At 41.5% G+C, this 23,559-nt stretch overlaps 1 protein-coding gene across 5 annotated transcripts in view; it reads right to left on the bottom strand.

Moving 5' to 3' along the window:
* Positions 1–23,559, bottom strand: part of EXOC2 (exocyst complex component 2) — a 155,895-nt gene that overhangs the window by 54,192 nt on the left and 78,144 nt on the right. For all 5 annotated transcript variants that reach the window (XM_081247054.1, XM_081247053.1, XM_081247056.1 and 2 more), the window contains exons 12-17: positions 16,538–16,663; positions 13,306–13,430; positions 6,583–6,648; positions 6,252–6,409; positions 5,739–5,860; positions 4,582–4,643 (exon numbers count right to left, since the gene is read on the bottom strand). In XM_081247054.1, coding sequence (XP_081103180.1) covers positions 4,582–4,643; positions 5,739–5,860; positions 6,252–6,409; positions 6,583–6,648; positions 13,306–13,430; positions 16,538–16,663 — 659 coding nt within the window. The remainder of the gene's footprint in view (positions 1–4,581; positions 4,644–5,738; positions 5,861–6,251; positions 6,410–6,582; positions 6,649–13,305; positions 13,431–16,537; positions 16,664–23,559) is intronic.

Below are 23,559 nucleotides of genomic sequence, written 5' to 3'. Positions count from 1 at the left end.
AAAACAGGATGCTCTCCAATGAGCTGTTTCAGACACTCAGCTGAAAGCACAGTCATGGGGGCAAAGCATGTAAAGTAGTGTATGTAATAGCCTTTGAGACAACTGACTCTCTGTTCAAAACCTGAGAATTTCAGATGTTAGGTAAACACTCAAAGCTGGACCCTGGACATTGTTCTAAGCCTGGATGTACCTTCCCTCTCACGGGAAGTCTGTGCCCACAGCTGACAGCAGGCTCACCTCCCAGAGGCCCATGGGATTATTAGCACATTTCTTCAACAACGTCCAATAAGACACACTGGTTGGCACCAAATCACCCGTAAGTGGCTTCAGATCTCTGGCTTGTGTGTCACCAAACACTAGACTAGCTATTCTATGGTTACAGTTTCTTACCATGTTATCAACTTTAAATTTATTAGAAACAAGTCTCTACAGTAACCACTTCAAAGGACTTTCATGGGGGCTTATCTACTACAAACAAACAACCAACCTTAGACGTGGCTGTTATCTCACGTGCGCACATTGGGGACCCCGCTGTGCAGCCATCACACGCGCACACTAGACTGAGTGTATAAAAAACACTAACCTGAAGCCAATACCTATTTTATGACTAAGTTGTTCATATTTTGTCAGTTTTTTTTTTTTAATGAACATAAATCCTTGAAAACAGATGCTCTGTTTTCTCAAATTGAACACACATCTTTTTCTTTGCACAAGATGATCTGAAGCTGGTACTAAGAACCCAGGGTCAGGACTGTGCTGTCTGCTGTGCCTGGCTTGTTTCATTTGGGGCAGTAATTCAGTGGTGCTGGTCCAGCGATGTCTCTGGCCTGCCATCCAGGCCTGCTGTGATAATTAGGGATGACAGGGGCATAAGGTAGAGCTTTAATAATAGTAAGGCTTTATGTACATTTAAGGTATTTTTATCATAGTGGTCCCAGTATTACAAGTATTAGTTTAATAAATTAAAATCCTCTGTATGTGTATAAAGCTTTGTAGGTTACGGCTTTTTTCTACAGCATCTCATTTAATCGTAACCAACACCACTGTGAACAAGCATTCTGCTTCTTTAACTAGAGGCAGAGAGGTTAAGTGGCTTCTGAAGATGGCATGGCTACTGAGACAGAACTGAGGACGTAACCAGACCAGACACTGAAGCAGCACAGGGCCTTCCCTCCACACCAGTGCCGCCCAACACAAGTGCAGTGTGAGCCACAAACACACGTCATGTACGTAATCTTAGATTTTCCAGGAACCACAATAAGAAAAGTAAAAGAAGAACCTAAATTTTAGTTTGTAACGTGTAATATATCAAACATTATTTCAACATGTGGTCAATACAGAAAGTTGAGGTACTCTCTCTTTCTGTACTTGCTTCTTTCTTTGCAGCCTGAAGCTGTGGCTGCTGTGCTGGATGGTACCGTCGGCTCCACACCTCCTTCCTTGAAATATTGGGTGGGCCAAAAAGTGCCTTTGATTTTTAAGTAAAAATAAAAGACACATGTTTCATTTTCACCAAGAACTTTACTGAACAACGTATTCACCTTTTTGTTCCACTACCTTCTGCCATTTTCAGGCAACTTCATAATTCCATCTTCCCAAAACTTTTTATCTTTTTGAGCAAAGAACTGTTCCAGGTGCCTTTCACAGTCTTCCAGGGAATTGAAATTTTTTCCATTAAGAGAATTATGTAAAGACCAATACATGAAAATCTGAAGGTGCAATGTCTGGTGAATACGGCAGATGAATCAGAACTTCCCAGCCGAGCTGTTAACAGTTTTTGCCTGGTCATCAAAGAAACATGCGGTCTTGTGTTATCCTGATAGAAGATTATGCGTTTTCTGTTGACTAATTCTGGATGCTTTTCATGGAGTGCTGCTTCCAGTTGGTCTAACCGGGAGCAGTGCTTGTTGGAATTAATCACTTTGTTTTCCGGAAGGAGCTCATAATAGAGGACTCCCTTCCAATCCCACCACACACACATTACCTTCTTTGGATGAAGACCGGCCTTTGGTGTGGTAGGTGGTGCTTCATTTCACTTGCCCCATAATTTCTTCCGTTCCACATTATTGTACAGTATCCACTTTTCATCGCCCGTCACAATTTGTTTTAAAAACGGAACGTTTTCATTACGTTTAAGTAGAGACTCGCATGCGGAAATACGGTCAAGAAGGTTTTTTTCGCTTAACTTATGTGGAACCCAAACATCAAAGCAATCCACATAACCAAGCTGGTGCAAATGATTTTCCAACACCTGATTTGGATATTTTGAGTATGTCGGCTATCTCCTGAGTGGTATAACATTGATTGTTCTCAATTAATGTCTCGATTTGATCACTATCAACTTCAACTGGTCTACCCAACTGTGGAGCATTGTCCAGCGAGAAATCTCCAGCACGAAACTTCGCAAACCACTTTAGGCATGTTCGATCAGTCACAGCACCTTCTCCATACACTGCACAAATCTTTTTTTGCATTTTGGTTGTGTTTTTATCTTTCTTGAAATAATAAAGCATAATATGCCGAAAATGTTGCTTTTCTTCTTCCATCTTCAATATTAAAATGGCTACACAAAAATTCACCAATTTTGATGTCTTTTTTTAAAATGCATGCTGATATGACAGGTGTCACATACCATCTAACAAAATTGTTTCAAGTGAAGTTAAACACAGCTAAGTGCTACTAGAGCCATCTTACGGAAAAAACTGAACGAACCTTCTGGCCAACTCAGTATTTAGTTATAGGATAGTTTGTACTTAAACATAAATATTTCTGAAAAATAAACCAAATAAATCAAAACAAATTTTTATTAAAATTAAATCCTTTAAAATATAATTACAGGGACCTCCCTGGTGGTGCAGTGGTTAAGAATCCGCCTGCCAATGCAGAGGACATGGGTTTGAGCCCTGGTCCAGGAAGATCCCACATGCCGCAGAGCAACTAGGCCCGTCTGCCACAACTACTAAGCCCACGCTCTAGAGCCTGCGAGCCACGACTACTGAGCCCGTGTGCCGCAACTACTGAAGCCCACGCCCCTAGAGCCCATGCTCTGCAGCAAGAGAAGCCATCGCAATGAGAAGCATTCACACCGCAACGAAGAGCAGCCCCTGCTTGCCACAACTAGAGAAAGCCCATGCGCAGCACTGAAGACCCAACCCAGCCAAAAATAATAATATTTAAAAATATATATATATAATTATAAGACTTATTAAAAATAAATTTCCCTGATTTCATGCATGATTTAATTTACAAAAATTTGGAAGTAAGCACTGCTGTTCCAAACACACACTTGTATAGCTTTGTATTAACTTAAGAAAGAACCTTGAACTTTGGAGGAAAAGAAGAATTTCAACTTGTCAAAAATTCCCCAACTGAGATTGGGATTGACATATATACACTAATATGTATAAAATGGATAACTAATAAGAACCTGCTGTATAAAAAAATAATTTTTTTTTTAAATTAAAAAAAATTCCCCAACTGTCAGAGGAAGGCTGTGGACAAGCACACAAATTCAAGGACATGAAGAAATGTTACAGGGGATGGTTGCTCCTCAACAACCTGAGCCCCACTACTTTGTAAATGTGGGCAAGTCAAACCGTTTTATTCTACTGTACCTGTCTACTGAGGTAAGGCAGAAACTGTTGGGGCCAGGATTGTGCTCTGCTAAAAAACCACATTTTTTCCGGCCTCCGTTGAAGACAGGGGTAGGCGCGTGGATAAATTATGGCCAATTAGATGTAAGCAGAGTTGTCAGTTGTGGCTCCTGGGAAAATGCTGGACTTCCCTGCTGACAGGAATAAGGCTGTGGTGGCTGGAACTGCAGTGGCCATCACGTGTCATGAGGCCATCCTGAGAGAGGAGGCACACTAAGGGTCACAAAGCAGGAGTCGGAGGAGCCCTGGACACTGCCCGTACTATATGACAAAAGCTGCCACACCAGTCCCAGCCGCTTTAGTTGGGGAGAAAAAGGAAATGCCCCCTTGTTTAAGCCACTGAATGTTTTAACCTTGTCTGACACCCACATACAGGTTGCTGTGGGATCCATGGGACAGACTCGAAAACACGAGAACTCACGAACTCTTAACACTAACACTATTTTCAAGGGGATTCTGAAAATCTCAAAGCCCCGTCTGAAGAGATGATTACTCCAGAGAGAAAAGACCATGGTTTTAACTGCCCACCTGACCCCTGCATGCGTCTGGAGAAGTTCGCTGTTGCCTGTTTTGCCTTAGGGCCCAGCAACAGCACTGGTTTCCTATCCTGCTTTTCTTAAAAATTCAAATTGCTGGGTAACTTAGAATCACATTAAAAAATGTAACACAACAAAAAATAGTTAAGAGTCACAGGATGAAGAAAGATCACTCTAAAGGGGGATCCACTATCTTTACTCATTTTTAAATACTTGTGGTTAGTGTTAAGCAAAAATGACTCTGAGAAGGAAAACTTTGAGAAGTTTGCTTTTCCATTTCCAGAAATGTTTTAGAGTTGCAATAGAGAGCATACGCTCATTATCAAAATAAATCAACTATTTTGAATATAACAGACACTAATGATTAATCACCAAAAAGAATTTAAACTTACTAGGGACGTCAGGCCTTCACTGTCGACAACCCAGTCTTCCTTTTCAGCCAATCTCTTTACTTCTACAGGGAACACAAGTACACGAGCACGTCTTATTATAATTATCTCACTGAACTTCAGAGAGATAAAAATGCATAAAGGTTATGGTTTTTAATTGTTTTATATAAGTTTGTAAAAAATCAGTGAAAGTAGGGAGAGAATATAATTCTGGTAGACTCAAGGATTTAAATGTGTATCACTGGATTTTTCTAATACAACATTAATGTAAATAAAATTGTCTACTGTGTAGCCCAATCTGGAGAATGCTGGGCTAGGTTCAGTGACAGCTTCAGACAACAACTTAGTAGTTATTCAGCACTCCTGATCATATTAAACAGGTACAATGTAAGACACACGGCATTTTCCCCTAAGATTTCTGATGACCGAAGTGGACTCTCTCTCAGTCCTGTATGCTCCCGACGATGACAACGTGATTCCCACGGAGGGAAGAACACGACTGGTGCACACCTGAGGGCTCAGCCCCGACCTGGGCCAGGGGCCGGTTCTGTGCAGACACGGCCTTCCTACAACAAAGTCCTTGGGACAGATACTAACGGCTTGCACCTTGCCCAACAATGTTCTTGATTGTTTTTGAAAATGTTTAATAACCCAAAAGGCTGCTTTGTAAAGATAACCTTTATTGTTTATGACTATATGCAGAAATCCTGAAAACTCTATAAAAGTATAAAGAAAATGAACACCTATAACTTCTGCGGCAAAGAGAAACTGTTAACAGTCTTTCTTCTGATTTTATGCTGATATTTCTAAATTAAAAATTTTAAATATACATATATATTTTCAAAATTGGGATCATACTTTTATACACATTTTATATTCTACTTTTTCCACTTAACATTTTCCATAAGGATGTTCTTATATCCTTAAATATTTTTCAAGTATACCCATCTTAATTTATATATGGTCTGGCATCTCAAAGTAAATAGATTTGAAAAGTTTCAAAAAAGGAAAAAAATTGTATTGAGCAGCTAAAGACAGTCTGAAATACTCAGATTTCTATAAGAGCATCTTTCATATTTTTAAGGATTTGGAAGCTGGAAAGAGGTGACATGTGCAAATAACTGTTGTCTAGCCAATGTCATCAGTTTTGCTCAACATACCTTCCGCCGTGTGCTGCAGTGTGACCACCACACAACGCACTCGAAGATCCAAGATGAGGTCCTGGATCGTCTGTAACAGGTCATTAGGAATCTCAAGGGCAGTCAAGGATTCATAAGTAAGCCTGTAGAACAAACACAGCAAAACAAATGTCAGCAGAGCAGGATCTGGAAGCAATTCCTGACATCATTTTGGCCATCCCACAACGATTCACAACGCTGTGCTTATAAGCTACAGCGTTATGTTGAAAACATGGGGAAAGTAAGCCCATTCACAGGGATAACATCACAGTGACACTGAACTAAACAATGAAAAAGGTGACATTCTCATCAGACAAAAGCACCAGCAAGGTTTAAGAGCTTAGTTATCAGATGACACACGGGAAACAGTGGACACAAAAGGAGAGAGTAAAATTCTGTGTTGAGTGTATTAAAAATCATAGCCCACACTGAGTGTGTGGCTTTTCCCCCTTTTCCGGAGAACGCGCCCACATTTACCTCAGAGCCCACATTTACCTCAGAGTCTGGATGGCGTGAGCGAGCCCCTGCCCAGAGAGCTCGGCCTTCACTTCCCAGCCTCTGCACTGCCGCCCTCCGCCCTCCGTGACGCTGAGCGGGAGCAGGGCCCCGCGGAGCAGCTTCACCAGACAGTGCATTACTTCCTGGATCATTTTCTAGACAATAATGAACAAGCAAAACTGCATTAAAAGGCATCAACTTGATTAAATCAACTGGAAGAGTCGGCCTGCACAAGACAAATGTCTTCAATGTACATCAAGGTCTCTAGTCACTTTGGTTGAGAAAACCCTACCCCAAGAAAAAGTCTACATACCTGTCCTTAACTCACCTTAAAATCATTTTGTCTTTGCCTTACATTCTTTGATCTTTCAATGTGGCCTGACTTCTCAGCAGTCTTAAAAATTAAAAAAAATAAATTAGTTGTCTTTAGAAATAATTTATAAAAAGAAATGCTTTAGCAGTTGTATATAAAGAAAGCATGAAATATAGTTATAACTTGATTAAAAGGAATGTATAAGAAGTAATCTAAGTTTCTGATTAAAGGATGACTAATTAGAAAACCCTTCTTATTCCAACAAGAAGCTATTCATCTTCCTAAAACCTTTAAGTACAATTCTCATAAATAAAGCTAAGTATTAAACTGAAACTTTCTGTAGGTGAATTTCACATGCTGTTTTCATCCACAGTTTTCTACAGTTAAGCCCACAGGCATTCAGTCCGCGATGCCGCTCCAGCACCACTTCCCGGGCGGTGGGTGCAGAAACGAGAGGAGCAGAAGCTCTGGACAAGTGTCCGGACGCCTTTGGACACCCGGCTCCACGCCTCCCGATAGTTTTCGTGAATTTGAGCATTAACGCTGGCATTTTATTTTTTAAAAATTACACATCACTGCTCTTCTTCCAGGGGCTTTACAGTCTAATTTAGGAGGGAATGTATTCTAGAATTGATTGTTATCTGTTTACTGATAGCCATGTTTTCCTCTGATTTCTCTTTCTCCTTAATGTGTAGAAGACCACTTTACACTGATTAAATGAGAAATCTGTTCCACTGAGGATTTCAGTTAACTTTTTATTACCAAATTTTCTAACAACTAAATATTATTATACAGAATGTCCTAGGCAGGGCAAACTTAGGGAACTTTCCAAAGGAAGAAGTAATCACAAAATGATACAACGTAAAAAAATTCAGATACTTCACCAACATTCTGTAAAAGTTACCCTTTAAAGGTAAAATACTGGTGTATTTGTTTAGAGAACTTTCTAGTTAGGAACAACTGCATTATAAATAATTATGATATTGACGCCAAGGTAATTTAAAAATACTTCAAGGTATGCTATTTTTATTTAAGGTATAAGCTAGAGGAACAATGTAGAGAGTCGGTCTACAGGATCAACACCATTGACGGGAAGAAGTAAGACAAGGAAAAGGATCGCTGACGTCTTCAACAAAGGATCAGACACCCTGACAGAAGAGGCCAGCACACACAGACACACACACCTCTTCGGGAGCTAATTTACACCTATCGTGCAGCTTTTATCATTTTTTTCTTTGTAGAGATACGCTTTTAAAAGAATTTAAGTTTAGTTTTTAAAAAAACAAAACCCCAAATTCACAATAATAATTCAATAAGCAAATTTCTAAGTTCATTGGCCAACAACCATCAAAATTCTTTGTATACCAGGATTTACAGAAATTGGTGCTTTTTAGGACAAATGAGAAGTAACTGAAGCATTTTCGAGCTGCAGTGAGGCGTGACCAGAGGGACTCATGTCGGAGTTTGACCAGCTACAAAGACGAGAGACACAGGGCGAGGTGTGGGGAAAGGGGTGGAGTCCCCTGCCCTCTGCAGGTGGGACACTCTCCCCAACCTCCACGTGTCCTTTGGGGGTTTTATGGAGGCTTCATTAAGTAGACACGATTGATTAGATCACTGGCCACTCGTCACTGAACTCAGCCTCCAGTCCTTCTCCCAGAGGTCTGGGGGTGGGACTGAAAGCTCCTACCCTCTAAACACAGGGTTGGTCCTCCAGACAACTAGCCCCCATCCTCAGGTGGGAGACACTCATTATCACAACAAAAGGCATCTTTTACCACTCCTCACTTAGGAAGTCACAATATCAAGAGTGAGCAAGATCAAATATATATTTCTTATTATAAATCACAAGATCACCGTTCCAAATTTACATCTCCAGCCCAAATCTTTCCTCTGAGGTCCAAATTTGAATTTCAGGTTGCCTACTTGGTGTCCGCAGAAGGCCTGGGCAGAACAAGGTGAAAAGAGTGGTGCTTCTGGGTCTGCAGTTTGCTGGCCTCCCGCTGGGAACTGCAGGGTCTCCAGAGTGCTGACTGCAGACTTTGGGGCCTGCTACCCTCCACAATCACACGAGCCAACTCCTTAGAGTAAAGCTCATTCTCTTGATATACACGGTTGGGAACAGAGCCAACACCCTATTGGTTGTTTTTCTGAGCCCTGGCTCACTGTGCTACGGAGGACGGATGGGAAGGGCCTCTGGAAGAAGGTGTCATCTGTCCCCGGGAAGGGTCAAGCCCATACAAACCTGCAAGTGTCCCGTCAGATGGGGTCTTTTCTGGTTTTACCTGCCATAGTATCTAATGCTGAATTTTTTATACAATGGGCTTGTTCAACGGGAAGATTATTTCACAGTCTTTTGTTCTGTGAAATATTTTTGAATCAAAAGAGTGAAAATCAATTGTTTAAAAAACATCATACCAAAATTTAGGTTAAACTTTGCCAGAACAATTCTGCCCACCAAACAGGTGCTAATGCACGCGTGACGACACCTACTGGACAGAATAACTGTTTAAACATCGAGGGCCTGTCTCCAAACACAAAAGAAGTGGAGAGGGAAGGGGAGCTACCTGTAAGGCATACCTCTTGCAATTGTTGAAAAAATCGTTACTTATTGTTTTAATCTGATGAAGAGTTGAACATCTCCACATGCTGAATTATGTACACTTTGCCCTACTTTTAAAAGAAAATTTAATTTTGGAACAGAAAGTACATTTTAATTTACATACTATGAGTTATGCAATTTTTTAAAATGCTGATTCCTAAAGTTTAAAAATTATTTGGATACTTTAAAAGTTTTCACCTCAAAATACACTATATTTAAAATATATCTAAAGGTAAAATCTTAACCTACTATTAACCATTTTGCTAGCTAAAAACCTTAACTCTTTCCTGCACACACAGACCAAAACTACTTTGTGGTAAGACCAACGGCTAGATCGCACTGTTTTGATTCACATGTTACTTCACATGGCCTTGACTGGTCTGAAGAACTAGTTGTTAAACTGTTGGAAACTCCATCTAAATCTTTTAACAGATGAACTCGAAATAAAACAAAACAGCTTTACAACAAGAAAAAATAGGAAATTCCAAGTAAATTGTGTTTAAATATTAGAGAGCTTTCTTGTATGAGACTGAAACCCTGGAACTCTTCCCAATATTAATTTAATTAAGTCTCTGGATCTCACTCATGACATGATGGCACCCTTTCCTAACTCCTCCATTCCTTCCACTGTCCTCTGGTGTCTTTCTGGCTTTTCAATAGAGGGTCACTTAGTTTAAAAACATGCCCAAATCTGTAGAGTGAATTACACTTACTAATTATTACCATAAACTTTTAAGAAAAGTTTAGAAATTCCACAGGCACACCCAACTCAGCACAACTGATCACAGTGATTTTCCAGTGCTGTGACTCCTGAGCTCATTTATTCCTCATCTGCAACCAAACACTTCATTTAGACGTTTACACAACTAGGTATAACCTGTGAGAAGGAGAATACCTTCTCTTTTCACTAAATCATCTCAGATCAAAAAACCCTAAAAAGATGCAAGATGAGGCAACTACTGTCCATGCGTGGGGGCCACCTCCAGACACCGCTCCAGTTGGAAGGAAAACACTCGGCTGGAAACAAAACTAGGTTTCCAGCTGTTTCCTGGGTTTTGCTCCCTCAGATGTGAGAACCCGCCTCGGCAACATTCAGCACGTCTCTGTTCTACATCAGTGCCACACTTCTCACCACTACTAAGCTCTGTTCACGAAACACCTACTGTGTGCCAGGCCAATGACACTTCAAATACTGGAAAAAATATTTACTCCAAATAATAAGAGCAAATTCTTGTTTATCTCCCCAACACTGTTCTGAGCACTTCGCTTAATACTAACTCATCTAATTCCCAAACCATCCCCCTGGAAGTAGGCTGAGAAGTCACGGCATCTGCCCAAGATCACAGCCCGTAAGCGACACACACTGGGTGTTCTACTCTAACCCTGGCGCTCTGCAAGAGATGCTGTGAACACGGCTGTCCAGGCACTGGCGTGGAAGCACCTCCCCTTTCCAGTCTCACAAGAGCTCTGCTTTAGAGGGAGCAGGTAAGAGGAGGAGGGTACAACACGGCAGGAGGGGGTGGCTGTCCCCCACTGCAGCAAAAGGCAAGAAACCCAAACCTTCCCCAACACAGAGGCCGCCACTCTCATCCAGCTGCCATGAACAAAAATGCGGGCTCATCGGGCACGTCTGAAAGCACAACGCTGAGAAAACTTTTTTCAGAACACCTAAAGGCACTCTCTTCTTCAGGCAGCAATGAAGGCCAGCCAAACTCTACCCATATTTTATGGAAGACTGACTTTCTCTGTACAGTTAACTTTTCAACACAGCTTTTGTATAATAACCAGGTAATACAAAATGGACATGAAAGAGTTGTGAGCTATGTTATTTATTGCTATAATATTTGAATGTGTCAGTAACTGATACACTGCTGCAATTAACGGAAGAAAAAAATACAGGGATAACTCATGCTTAAGAGATAGGTTTTTCTGCATGAAGGAGTCTGTTATTTGCATGCACTACTGTTTTTCTCTTTTTCATGTACTAAGCAAATTTTATGGTTTAGATAACTAACCTTCCATTTAAATAAACATCTAAGGATCTACCACGTTAAAAGGAAAAGAGATAGTGGCAAACTTCTTTAATAGCGGCATAGCATGTATCCATGGTCAAAGGAGACTGGATGGATCCTGGAGGACCAAGACCCCCACCACCTTCTGTCAAACTGCAGAGGTGTCCTTGGTGTAAAAGAGCAAAAGCAGCTTTGTGCTGGCAAGTGCACTAGTCCCAGGAAGACCCCACCTCTCCCAGCTTCCCCAGGGCTGTGAAGAGTCTCCTCGGAGATACAAAACCAGAGCTATCTTCTCCTGAGCCACCAGAGCTCCAGGCAAAGGGCCTCAGAGTCTATATTCTGGGACCTGGAGGTCTATCGTGGGCACTTGATGTGAGACAACTGAGTGACGAGTCCGAATCTGTGTGCTACACACAAAAGTCAAGAGTCATTACTTTACGCTCGTAATTTCTGTGCTCCAATTATACATGATTAGGACACTAAGTACACGTGCACCTTGTGAGAATGTAAAGCCTTAAACAGCTTCTCCAGGCTGATCACACAGGGGCCAGAAAACAGGATCTTTAAGTTCTTTCCAACTAGGAAGTTCCCTCTCACTTGAGACCCATGTGCAAGATGCAAACATTTGATCCTTGTTGTATCACCTGTTCATCATCAATTGCACGACAGTTTCATCCACCACACGGCCTGACTGGCATTATACTCAATTCAGGTTCTCTTATTCTTTTTTTTTTTTTTTAAAGTTTATTTATTTATTTTTTAAATTAGTTTCTGCTTTATAACAAAGTGAATCAGTCATACATATACATCTGTTCCCACATCCCTTCCCTCATGCATCTCCCTCCCTCCCACCCTCCCCATCCCACCCCTCCAGGCGGTCACAAAGCACCGAGCTGATCTCCCTGTGCTCTGCGGCTGCTTCCCACTATCTATCTACCTTACGTTTGGTAGTGTATATATGTCCATGCCTCTCTTTCGCTTTGTCACAGCTTACCCTTCCCCCTCCCCATATCCTCAAGTCCATTCTCAAGTAGGTCTGTGTCTTTATTCCCGTTTTGCCCCTAGGTTCTTCATGACATTTTTTTTTTTTTTAAATTCCGTATATATGTGTTAGCATACGGTATTTGTCTTTCTCTTTCTGACTAACTTCACTCTGTATGACAGACTCTAGGTCTATCCACCTCATTACAAATAGCTCAGTTTCGTTTCTTTTTATGGCTGAGTAATATTCCATTGTATATATGTGCCACATCTTCTTTATCCATTCATCCGATGATGGACACTTAGGTTGTTTCCAGCTCCGGGCTATTGTGAATAGAGCTGCAATGAACATTTTGGTACATGTCTCTTTTGGAATTATGGTTTTCTCAGGGTATATGCCCAGTAGTGGGATTGCTGGGTCATATGGTAGTTCTATTTGTAGTTTTTTAAGGAACCTCCATACCGTTCTCCATAGTGGCTGTACCAATTCACATTCCCACCAGCAGTGCAAGAGTGTTCCCTTTTCTCCACACCCTCTCCAGCATTTATTGTTTCTAGATTTCTTGATGATGGCCATTCTGACTGGTGTGAGATGATATCTCATTGTAGTTTTGATTTGCATTTCTCTAATGATTAATGATGTTGAGCATTCTTTCATGTGTTTGTTGGCAGTCTGTATATCTTCTTTGGAGAAATGCCTATTTAAGTCTTCTGCCCATTTTTGGATTGGGTTGTCTGTTTTTTTGCTATTGAGCTGCATGAGCTGTTTATAAATTTTGGAGATTAATCCTTTGTCAGTTGCTTCATTTGCAAATATTTTCTCCCATTCTGAGGGTTGTCTTTAGGTTCTCTTATTCTTTAAGCCACTGTTTCCCCGAGCACTCACCCCTGCCTCTGAGAGACCCTCACTATTCTCCTTTACAGTCAAGGACAGTGACTCCCAGAAGAGGTGAGTAACTTGCTCAAGGCCATACAGCTATTAAGTGTTAGGGCTTTACAGCATTTTCTACTAATCTTAAAACATCTGACAATACTTAGAGGCTTTGGGCTTCTGAGGCTTTAAAAAAGTCACTTCAAAATCTAAAATTTTTAAGAGTAGAAATCCACGACTTAGCTACAACTATAGTCAATCTGTACACATACCTCACTGAAAAGGCTTCCATTAACATATGAAATCCAGAGTTTCCAGAAGTTGGGCAGCTGACTTAAAACAAGCTTGGTCAATTTTTCAACAAATGCCACCCGGTGGGGAGTTTGGTATCTCCATGCTAAAGAGGAAAAGAATAAAATACCATTAATATCCTTTTGAATCAAGACTAAAAATGCGTTTGAACATACTGCTGCTCCCCCGCCTAAAAACGTGCCCCATGCTGTCCCACTTGGGCTGCAGAGCTTTAATCTGCTGATAGACCAGTATTTCCTTTTCCCACCAACTACCAACGCCTGTGGCAGCACAGTGAGCTGAGGGGCCTGCTTGCTCAGCGAGCCTGCGGGGGGCAAGTGGGGGGGGCAAGTGGGGGGCAGAGGCAGGACAGGAGAGCTTCACAGAGGAGGGGCTTCGGCTTTCCAACCCTGTTGTCTTCAGGTTGTAACTCAGTGGTGGAAACTCAGTAAGGAATCAAATTATCATAAAGGAACACATTCAAGCACAATCATGTAATTAAAAACTCCTCCCATAACAAACAAATTTAACAGAAAGTAAAAACACCGAAGCCTCTTGGATTACACATCGTTTAATGCAGTTACTGTAGAAAGTGGGAAACAAGGTCTGACCGATTTCTTGTGGGAAGAATAAGTCTGAGGGGATAAAGGTGAATGTATTAGGTCTGCGAGCACCAACCATTTCCCAATCCCCCCCCCGCCATCACCTACAGACCAACTCAACACGGACCGACACGAGCCGCCTTCCGACGGTGGTAGTAGCAGACCCGGCGTGGCCACAGCTCCGGTGTCACGGGCCCAGGACAAGGCAGGAGACGGGACAAGATCTGAAACCTGAAGCTTTAGAAGACCCAGCTCATAAGGGTGTAAGCAGACTCCTACACGGGAGAGTCCCCAAAATTAATTGTGAAAGACTAAGTTTTTGAAAATTAGTTTCAAAAGATCCATGCTCCTGCAGGAACAACGTGGGAAAAAAGCTCCAAGAATCCACATAAGAGTCTTCCTAAGTCATGCTCATGTCCAGTGAACTTCACAGCCAGGCAAAGAGCAGCCAGGGAGTAGTAAGGCCAAGGGTTCCCAGGAATCACACGGGAGAGGGAGCAGTCCTCCTGAGTGACCCCAGGCCATTCAGGAGTGGCCTCAAGTCTCCCTAGAAGGCAGGTTACTGCTCCAGCAACTAACCACAGGCCTTGGATGAATCAAACTTATTTGCAAGTAACCGGTAAAACAAAGTCTCACACTCTTTAAAGGAAGAGAACAAAACCCAGACACTCAACACTGAACATTCCCAGTGTCTGAGAAACAATGAAACACGATTAACCAGGCTAAAAGGCAGGGAAGGAGAATCAGAAGCAGAAACCAGGGAGAAAGCTAGTCAAGAGTAACAGAGCCACAAATGACAGAGAGAGATTAACCTATAAGGACAATGTTCAAGTAAAGGAAAACATGAAATAATGAGGAAAGAAAGGGAAGATATTTAAAAGAACCAAATGGAACTTCTAGAGATGAAAAAGTACATGAAACTTTTGGCTTAGACGCTGAAGATAAAAGATCAGAGAAGTTGAAGGCATAACAATTAACTCTACAGTGGAGCACAGAGTGGAGAAACTGGGGTGGGGAACAGATCCTCAGTGATCTATGGGATAATCCATTGGCTTAACATACATGCAGTTGGGATTCCAGAAAAGGAAGCAGAGCAGAAAGGTATCTGACAAAATGATAGCCAAAAATTTTGCAAATTTGATGGAAATTTCCAGAATTTGATAAAATAGATGCAAGAAGCTTGACAAACCCCAGGCAGGATAAATTTGAACTGTTCAAGCTGATGTAATTCATTACAGTCAGCCTCAAGTATAACTTCTAACTGTTTTAAGCCTGTTAGCATGTCAACTGGTGGTAGTGAATCACGTAAGGGCAGGGAAGGGGTGTGGAAAGGGTTTTCACAGATCATGTGTCATCCTACTCATAAAAGAAAGGAAGTATGTTTTTGAAACTCAGGCGGGCTGCACTTCAGGGTCAGGCCCTGGCTATATCTGCTTAGAGGGCTACATGGTACCACAATGTACAGAATCCAACAGTTCTGCTCTTTCCAGTGTTTATTCTAGTGTTTGGTGGGCTGGGTGGAGAATGGGAACAGGACAAGAAGAAGCCACACTGACAGTTATGGAATCCCTTCATTTAGTGCAAATGTATCATTTGATTTTAGTGCTTATGATGGACATTCATTCATATTATTATTATTTTTTTTTTTTTTTTTTTTTTTTTGCGGTAGGCGGGCCTCTCACTGTTGTGGCCTCTCCCGTTGCGGAGCACAGGCTCCGGATGCGCAGGCTCAGCAGCCATGGCTCACGGGCCTAGCCGCTCTGCGGCATGTGGGATCTTCCCAGACCGGGGCACGAACCCGTGTCCCCTGCATCGGCAGGCGGACTCTCAACCACTGCGCCACCAGGGAAGCCCCATTCATATTATTAATAAAACTTTAGAAAAAAAATCTCTACTCCAGTACTTAGAAGAATAATATGAAATACTTTGAAATCATCTTTAGAGGTATTTGAACTTAATAAGAAGTAAGGTATTTCTATTACCTTATTTGCATTTCTTATATCTATTATTGAGGTTATAAGTAACCAGTGACTAATAGCATCTAATTGGTACACAAATGCATTATAACCAACATGTTTTGTATCTCATATAGGTAAACAAACGAAAGATAAATGTCAACCTCAGGAAGAAATGTAACACAGTTACAATTTGAGATGCCTTATCTCAGAAAAAATGATTAGTAACTAATTTATGATTAATAAACAAACAACTCTTTTCAAACCAAATTTTAAAATTCATTAAAAAGGTGTCTACTATTTTTCTGTACTGACTACAGAGATTCACTTTTGTTGCAACCTTCATACTAAAGATGTTCTCAGAGAATTTTTTCTGTGGCGTATTTTTAAAAATCCAACCACAGAAATGTGTTGAATAACACTGACCTGTGCCCAATGATATATTAAAAAATCAAATGGCATTTCTTTAATGTACACTGTAAAATTCATTTTAATTATCTAAATTTAATTACTGGGTAGTTGCTTAAGTAGAAGGGATGATGGCTGGTAATACTCAGCAGCAGTAACACAGGTAATTATGAAATTTTCCAAGAGAAAAACGTTGGCTATTACACGAGTACAAATTTAAAAGATAAAAGTGGGAGGGAGATGCTCACCATCATCTCGACCAGGCTGAAAGCTGCTACCCCTCTTCAGAGACGCTGTCTGGCCTAGATGACCCGGCACGGAGGCACGCACGTCGCCGTCCAGGTCCAGTGTGGCGCTGTGAAGGCCTGGTGGCCCTGGAAGAGAGAGGCAGAGTTTCCATGGACTCATGGAGCTTACTAAGTGATTTAATGGACCCTTTCTCTGAGAGATTTCTTTCTCGACCGTTCCATTCTTTTTTTTAAAAGAAGACATCTACTGAAGTAAAACCAGAAATATTTTCTCTAAATAGCTTTTAAAAGTCACTCCCACCATACAGATTTGGAGGATTAAATCTATTACTCTGGCTTAATATAGACATGTAACTTACGTACCATTTCAGAATGAATGCTCAGCAAAACGGAGGAGAGGGGGTTCCATAAACATAAAAATCAGGATGAAAAATTATTTTTTGAAAAGCAACTTGGCACTTGGAAAGGAAGGTACAGGGTTTAGTGGAGCAGACTTATTAACAGCATAAATCTTTGACTTCCCCCTTAAAATTTAAATCTCCAAATACCACAACTTCTTTCTTTGCGATGTGGGATGTGATTCCTTATTTCTACTCCCACTGCCAGCCGCCTCGTTGGGACCCTTTTCACCCCACACTGTTAATATTCTAGAAGCCTAACACTTCACTAGAGAATGTCAGGACGTTCTCTTTATTGTCCTGGATTAATACCACCAAAATACTGCTATCTTGATTCTCTTCTCAGAAGTCTTCCAGAAAACCCTCAGAATTCCAACCCAAATTATCTAAGAACCAGGAAGCACTTTTTCTAAGCTGGCTCTCCAGAGTCACCAGGAATAGAATCCCGTGTTGCTAATCCCGTTAGTGAGAGGCTGGCGTTATGGGTAGAATTCGCCTTGTCAGCCTGCAGAGGTGCTATAACCAGCACTCTGAGCTCTGCGGCGGAGCATTCACAGACCTCCAAAACAAGCTGAATTCAGGGTGTTTACGGTGCAGAGGACACTGTGAAAATGCATCTTTCATTTTCCTGCCTCACTCCCTACCCCCTTCATCACCTCCCCATCCTGTTAAACCCAAGTCGCCTCCTGCTGTTGCAGCTCAGAGTGCTGTCTGTTCTCCCTGCCCTCCGACTGCAGTGACAATGACACCGTTTCACTGACTCAACGTTCTGCCTTCTGCTGTTCATTAACAGTTCCAATCAGAACTTCTTGGGGATACGGATCAATATTACGTCTCTGTCCACAGCTGGATCTTCGGCATATAATTCCTTCAATATACACTGAGTGACTGATACTAAATTATTCAATAAGAATGCTCTTCCTGGGCTTCCCTGGTGGCGCAGTGGTTGGGAGTCCGCCTGCCGATGCAGGGGACACGGGTTCGTGCCCCGGTCCGGGAGGATCCCACGTGCCACGGAGCGGCCGGGCCCGTGAGCCATGGCCGCTGAGCCTGCGCGTCCGGAGCCTGTGCTCCGCAACGGGAGAGGCCACAACAGTGAGAGGCCCGCGTACCGAAAATAAAAAAAATTTAAAAAAAATTAAAAAAAAAAAAAGAATGCTCTTCCTTGTTTTATAACTTAAAAGAATATGAAAAGCTTATAGATTTGTTTCCAAGGGCGAAAGATGAAACCCATTTATAAAATAATGACTGTATGCCAATGATAGTGTCAGTTATTCAGTAGCATCAAACAAGTCCTTACGGGCTTCCCTGGTGGCGCAGTGGTTGAGAGTCCGCCTGCCGATGCAGGGGACACGGGCTCGTGCCCCGGTCCGGGAAGATCCCATATGCCGTGGAGCGGCTGGGCCCGTGAGCCATGGCCGCTGAGCCTGCGCGTCCGGAGCCTGTGCTCCGCAACGGGAGAGGCCACAACAGTGAGAGGCCCGCATACCTCAAAAAAAAAAAAAAAAAACAAGTCCTTACTGAGCCCTCCCATATGCCAGGAATCACAGGCCCCTGGGATACGGTGGTGGGTAACAGGTAAAGGCCTGTCCTCAAGGTGTTTACATCTTGGCAGTGGAGGCAGAAAATCAAGACATAAGTGAATACAATATAAGCAAAGAGTCTGCTTTCACGGCTCCTCCCATCATGAGCCACTCAACGTGATACGGTTTGAGCTATCTCCCCGCCTCCTCACAGACTCTACCAGGCAGGTTTTACAGAAATAGAAACCAAGTCATTTGAACGGATATTTTCAGTGGAATGGCATTTTATTAAATACCTACGATGTTTCAGCTACTGTGCTAAATGCTTTATTTACATGCACTTCCACTTTGGAACACATTAAATCTAGGATAAGAAGACTTGTAGAATTCAACATTTTAAAATAGCAATAAAAATGACAGAGTAAGAAAACACAAACATGAAGAAATAATATTTTTTATAATTGATTTTCTTCCCATCTCAACGAGGGATTTGTGTGGAAGCTTTGAAGGTTTATGACATTATCCTCTGAAGTTTATATAGTCACCACTGCTATTAATTGTAGAATTCAAGAAATTAATATCAAAATATCAATTTTCTGACATACTTTAAAAGGAAATATAGGGACTTCCCTGGTGGTGCAGTGGTTGGGAATCTGCCTGCCAATGCAGGGGACACGAGCTCCAGCCCTGGTCTGGGAGGATCCCACATGCCATGGAACAACTAAGCCTGTGGCCACAGCTACTGAGACCACGTGCCACAGCTACTGAGCCCGCGTTCCACAACTACTGAAGCCCACGCACCTAGAGCCAGTGCTCCACAACAAAGAGAAGCCCGCGCACCTCAATGAAGAGTAGCCCCCACTCGCCACAACTAGAGAAAGCCCGCGCACAGCAACAAAGACCCAACGCAGCCAAAAACAAATAAATAAATTTATATAAAAAAAGGAAATGTAAAAAAGCCCAAACTTGGCACCACATTAAATAGTTGTATAAAATGTGTAACTTATGTAAACATGTATATTGAAAGGTGCAAGAAGAGAATGCTTTAATTCAAAACGTAAGTTACTACCCTTGAAGGTTTCAGGACTATAAATTTTTGATTAAGAAGGAAAACACCTCGTAGTTTCCTAAATACACACTGTATACCATCCCTACAAAAAAACACAATGATCATTAAGTAGATCCTCAGAAAAAGTTTTCCCCATAACTAGTGTGCTTACAGCATTAATTTAAATGCTGATATTAAGTCCTGTATAGTTTAATTTAAAAAAACCTTGAATTTTGAAACTGTTAAAAGACTGATTTATTTTTCCCTTTAATGGCAGAAACTATTAAGAACATGCGTTCCTTCTATTAGAAACCGTATCATCATTTTCTACGATGTCAGGAAAAGAAAGCTTACCAAGAACTAATTTCTTATTTGGAAGTGTCTGTCGAACAGCAGCAAGGACAGCACAGTAGCAGGGAGAGGACGGCCCCCAGACCCTGGGGACAGACGCGTCCGTGGACGTGCTGGGCCGCGGGTCCAGCAGGTGGTGCCCTGCACAGCCCGGGGAACAGCCCTGCAGTGGGAACCCCGGGCCTGAGCCCAGAGCTCGCTCTCCTCTAACAGCCTGCTCCTTTCTCTGGTCAGAACAAGTCTTGCAATGAGTAATCTTATGGAGAATTAGGAGGATTGTCCTTTGAGGAGAAAATTAATGAAAACATTTAAAATCTCAGTTGTCAGAAATTATTTACCATCAAGTGTCAAAAAACAAAAAAATAAAAAAGCTTGAGGATTCTGACACTCCTTTTAAACTTAAATTACATGACGATATTTATACCCCACAAAATTATTACAAATATGAAGTGCTTCTGATGATAAATAAACATTATTATAAAAGAAAGAAAAAGATGAAAAAAAGTTTCTGTAACATAAAATCAGCAAAACGTTTTAAAATATAAGAAATCTGTTTATTTTCTCTTGACTGTTTTACCTCACAATACGATAGCAGTATCTCTTGATACGTTTAAGAGAAATATGTTATATAAAATATACGGTTATAAATGAGAGTAACTAGGAAGTTTCCTAATATCATGCTCTGATTTATGTGCAGACCATACACAACTGAAAATTATGTTACTTAGTATACTTTCCCTGAAAACACTAAATTATCTGCCCCGATATCCACCTAAGGAGGGTGTTCAATACATATATACACAGGACTTGGGTTTTTCATTAGAAGCTCAGTTTGCACTAAGATGTTCTGCAGGTGACAGAGCCTAAAGTTTTTGTAAAATTGTGTTTGACTTTGTCTTTTTCAAACTTAAAACTGCATTAACGAGTTATGGGAGGTCATTTGTTTTCTTGAGAGTAGATTTTCTCTAGAAATGAACTGTTCCTACGATTTTATCCCAGACGAAAGTTTTTATCAAAAATGACCACAGCCCAGCTTTCCTTCATTTGTGCTCACGCTGACAACTGCTCCCCATCCCAGGGATTCCCCGCTCTGTGGCAGAAGCAGTCACAGGCGGCATATGCTTCTTCACCTGTGAAAATCAGGGCTTGAACTACACAGGCCTTAGTGTCTTTTTTAGCTCTAAAATTCTGATTCTATGATACAAAATCTGAATTTGAAACTTCGAACCACTACTGAGAACAAAATGGAAAATACGCTTATTCTGCTCCCTGGAATAGTTTAGGACGATTGAGGACAATGATTAGCAGTGTTATTTAAATGTATAAACAGTCTGCCTCTACACAAAGAACAAATGTGAGCATTATGTCGTAAAAGGAAATTTCATCAAGAAAATATTAAAGGTGACAAAAACAGTAACAGGGAAAACATCACTAGGATTTCATACTTGTTATTGTGGACCTTGCAGCTTGGCTATTTTAGAGGCACCAAGCAGAGTAACCAATAAATACCCTCAAATGACAGTGTGCTGATAAGATCAAGATTACTTGGCTGCAATCTGGCCAAGTTATCTGAGGAATAACTATGGGGAAAGATTGCTCTCCTGACAAAACTTCACACAGCAACACTTCCATCAGTACAGTATTTCCAGTCCTAAACTTCTACATGGTGTTTGTAGGGAAAAAAAAAAAAAAAAGGATACTACAAAAATTCTAGAACTAAATAATCCTAGGGTATAGCTGTGTATCTTCTAAATTCCATGAACTAGTATTTGAGCTTTTACCAATACATCAAAGAAAACATATACATCTCATCTACAGATGCTTGGAAGAAGCATCTTGGAAGAAAAACTCTTTTAAACACTTAAAATTAAAAAAAAATGACTAAGCTTCTTAATTACTGATACTTGATAGAAGAAACATTCACATGTTGAGGTGTGGGGAAGACATTCTGGCTTATACACGAGTTAACTTGAATTTTATACTAACTAAAACAGCCTGTTTGTGGCTGTTCAATCAAACATACATTGTACATCTGCTTTAATTATTACAGAAAAGGGAACAGTGACCAGAAGTAAAGAATGTCCATGCTAAAAATAAAGATGAAATGCCTGTCTCCCTGGGCCACCAATGCTGGTCCTTCTTGAATGGTGAGATTCCCTTCCCAGGTGCCAAGGCCACACTGACTCGCTGTAGACATGCTGGTCTGTATTCCTGACATGTTTGATGTTCTTTGTTCTGACAAGATATAAAACTGTGCTGAAAACCATGCTTCTCTGGAACAGTTCCTCAGAGTTATCTGAGAGGCTGTCTTCTGGGCTACAGTCCTCAGTTTGGCTCAAATAAAACTCTTTTCTATCAAATAAAATTATTTTCCCATTACAGATCGTTTATTTTCGTTGACACACTCGAGTCAACATTCTGTTTCTCTGGTTTAAATAAAGCTTCTAAAACATGCTACCAGCATTCTCAAAGGGAACTATTTTTCTAATTGTGAGTATGCAGGAGAAATTTAACAGATTACAAATAAATAAAAAATTAGAAAAATCACCTTTGGAATACTATATAAACAAAACAGAAATTTACCTTTAATAAGAGAAAAACAGAAAATGTGTTTTCAGAAGATGCAGAAGTAATTTTCTTCAGAACACTAACAATCCTAGCTGCTTCACCAAAAGAGTAAAAGTGGCAGTACAGAAATCAAGTTGAAAGTGTATTACTTTTCTAAAAGAAGAACTATTTATCTTTCACAATTTGCTATCAACGAGTTGAAAGATTTGCTATTTTTTTCCAACTATGAGATTTTTACCAGAAAAAAAGTCTTCAGCTTTATGCGAACTTAAGAGATATGGCAAGATTTTCTGCAAAGCTCAAAAACTTAAGGGTTTACCTTAAAACTCTGAGTCCGACAAAAAACCGATAATGGCTTTAGGAAGATTTGTAAGAAATGCTTATTATACCAAGGATACCATATCACACATCAGCCAAATCCTTTCAACTCCAGCTAGCTGGGTGCACTCTCCCTTCTTTTTTATTTTATTTTATTTTATTTTATTTTATTTATTTGTTTATTTATTTATTCATTCATTCATTCATTCATTCATTCATTCATTTATTTATGGTACACGGGCCTCTCACTGTTGTGGCCTCTCCCGTTGCGGAGCACAGGCTCCGGACGCGCAGGCTCAGCGGCCACGGCTCACGGATCCAGCCGCTCCGCGGCATGTGGGATCTTCCCAGACCGGGGCACAAACCCGCGTCCCCTGCATCGGCAGGCGGACTCTCAACCACTGCGCCACCAGGGAAGCCCTCTCTTCTTTTAAATGCAGTGGTCAGTATGTGTTTACCAGACTCCCTGAGACACAAAGGGCAGGAGAGGCTTTTCTGCGGAGGGGAAGGCCTGCAGATATGGGCCAGGTGATACATCAGCCATGTGTACTCGGCCCCCGGCCTCCTGCCCAGCTTTCTCCCAGCCCACGGGGTGTGGGGAGCCCTGGTCTCCAGCCAGCTCTCCAGGCGGCCCATTTCCTCAGCCCGAAACACCTCCAAACACACTTTCCTGTGCACAGCAGGCCCCTGTCCTGAGCAGCAGCCCGACCACCCCCTGCCGCTTGTTGACCGTGCTCGGGCCAGGAGCCTCCGCAGACACAGGCCGGCTGGACTCCTGTCAAGCACAGCACACACAAAGGTCAGTGCCTGGGATGG

Source organism: Mesoplodon bidens (assembly GCF_964165515.1).
Source record: "Mesoplodon bidens genome assembly, chromosome: 10".
Classification (NCBI taxonomy): Eukaryota; Metazoa; Chordata; class Mammalia; order Artiodactyla; family Ziphiidae; genus Mesoplodon; species Mesoplodon bidens.
Note: the sequence above shows the minus strand (reverse complement) of the source record. Positions and strands in the feature narration are given on the sequence as shown.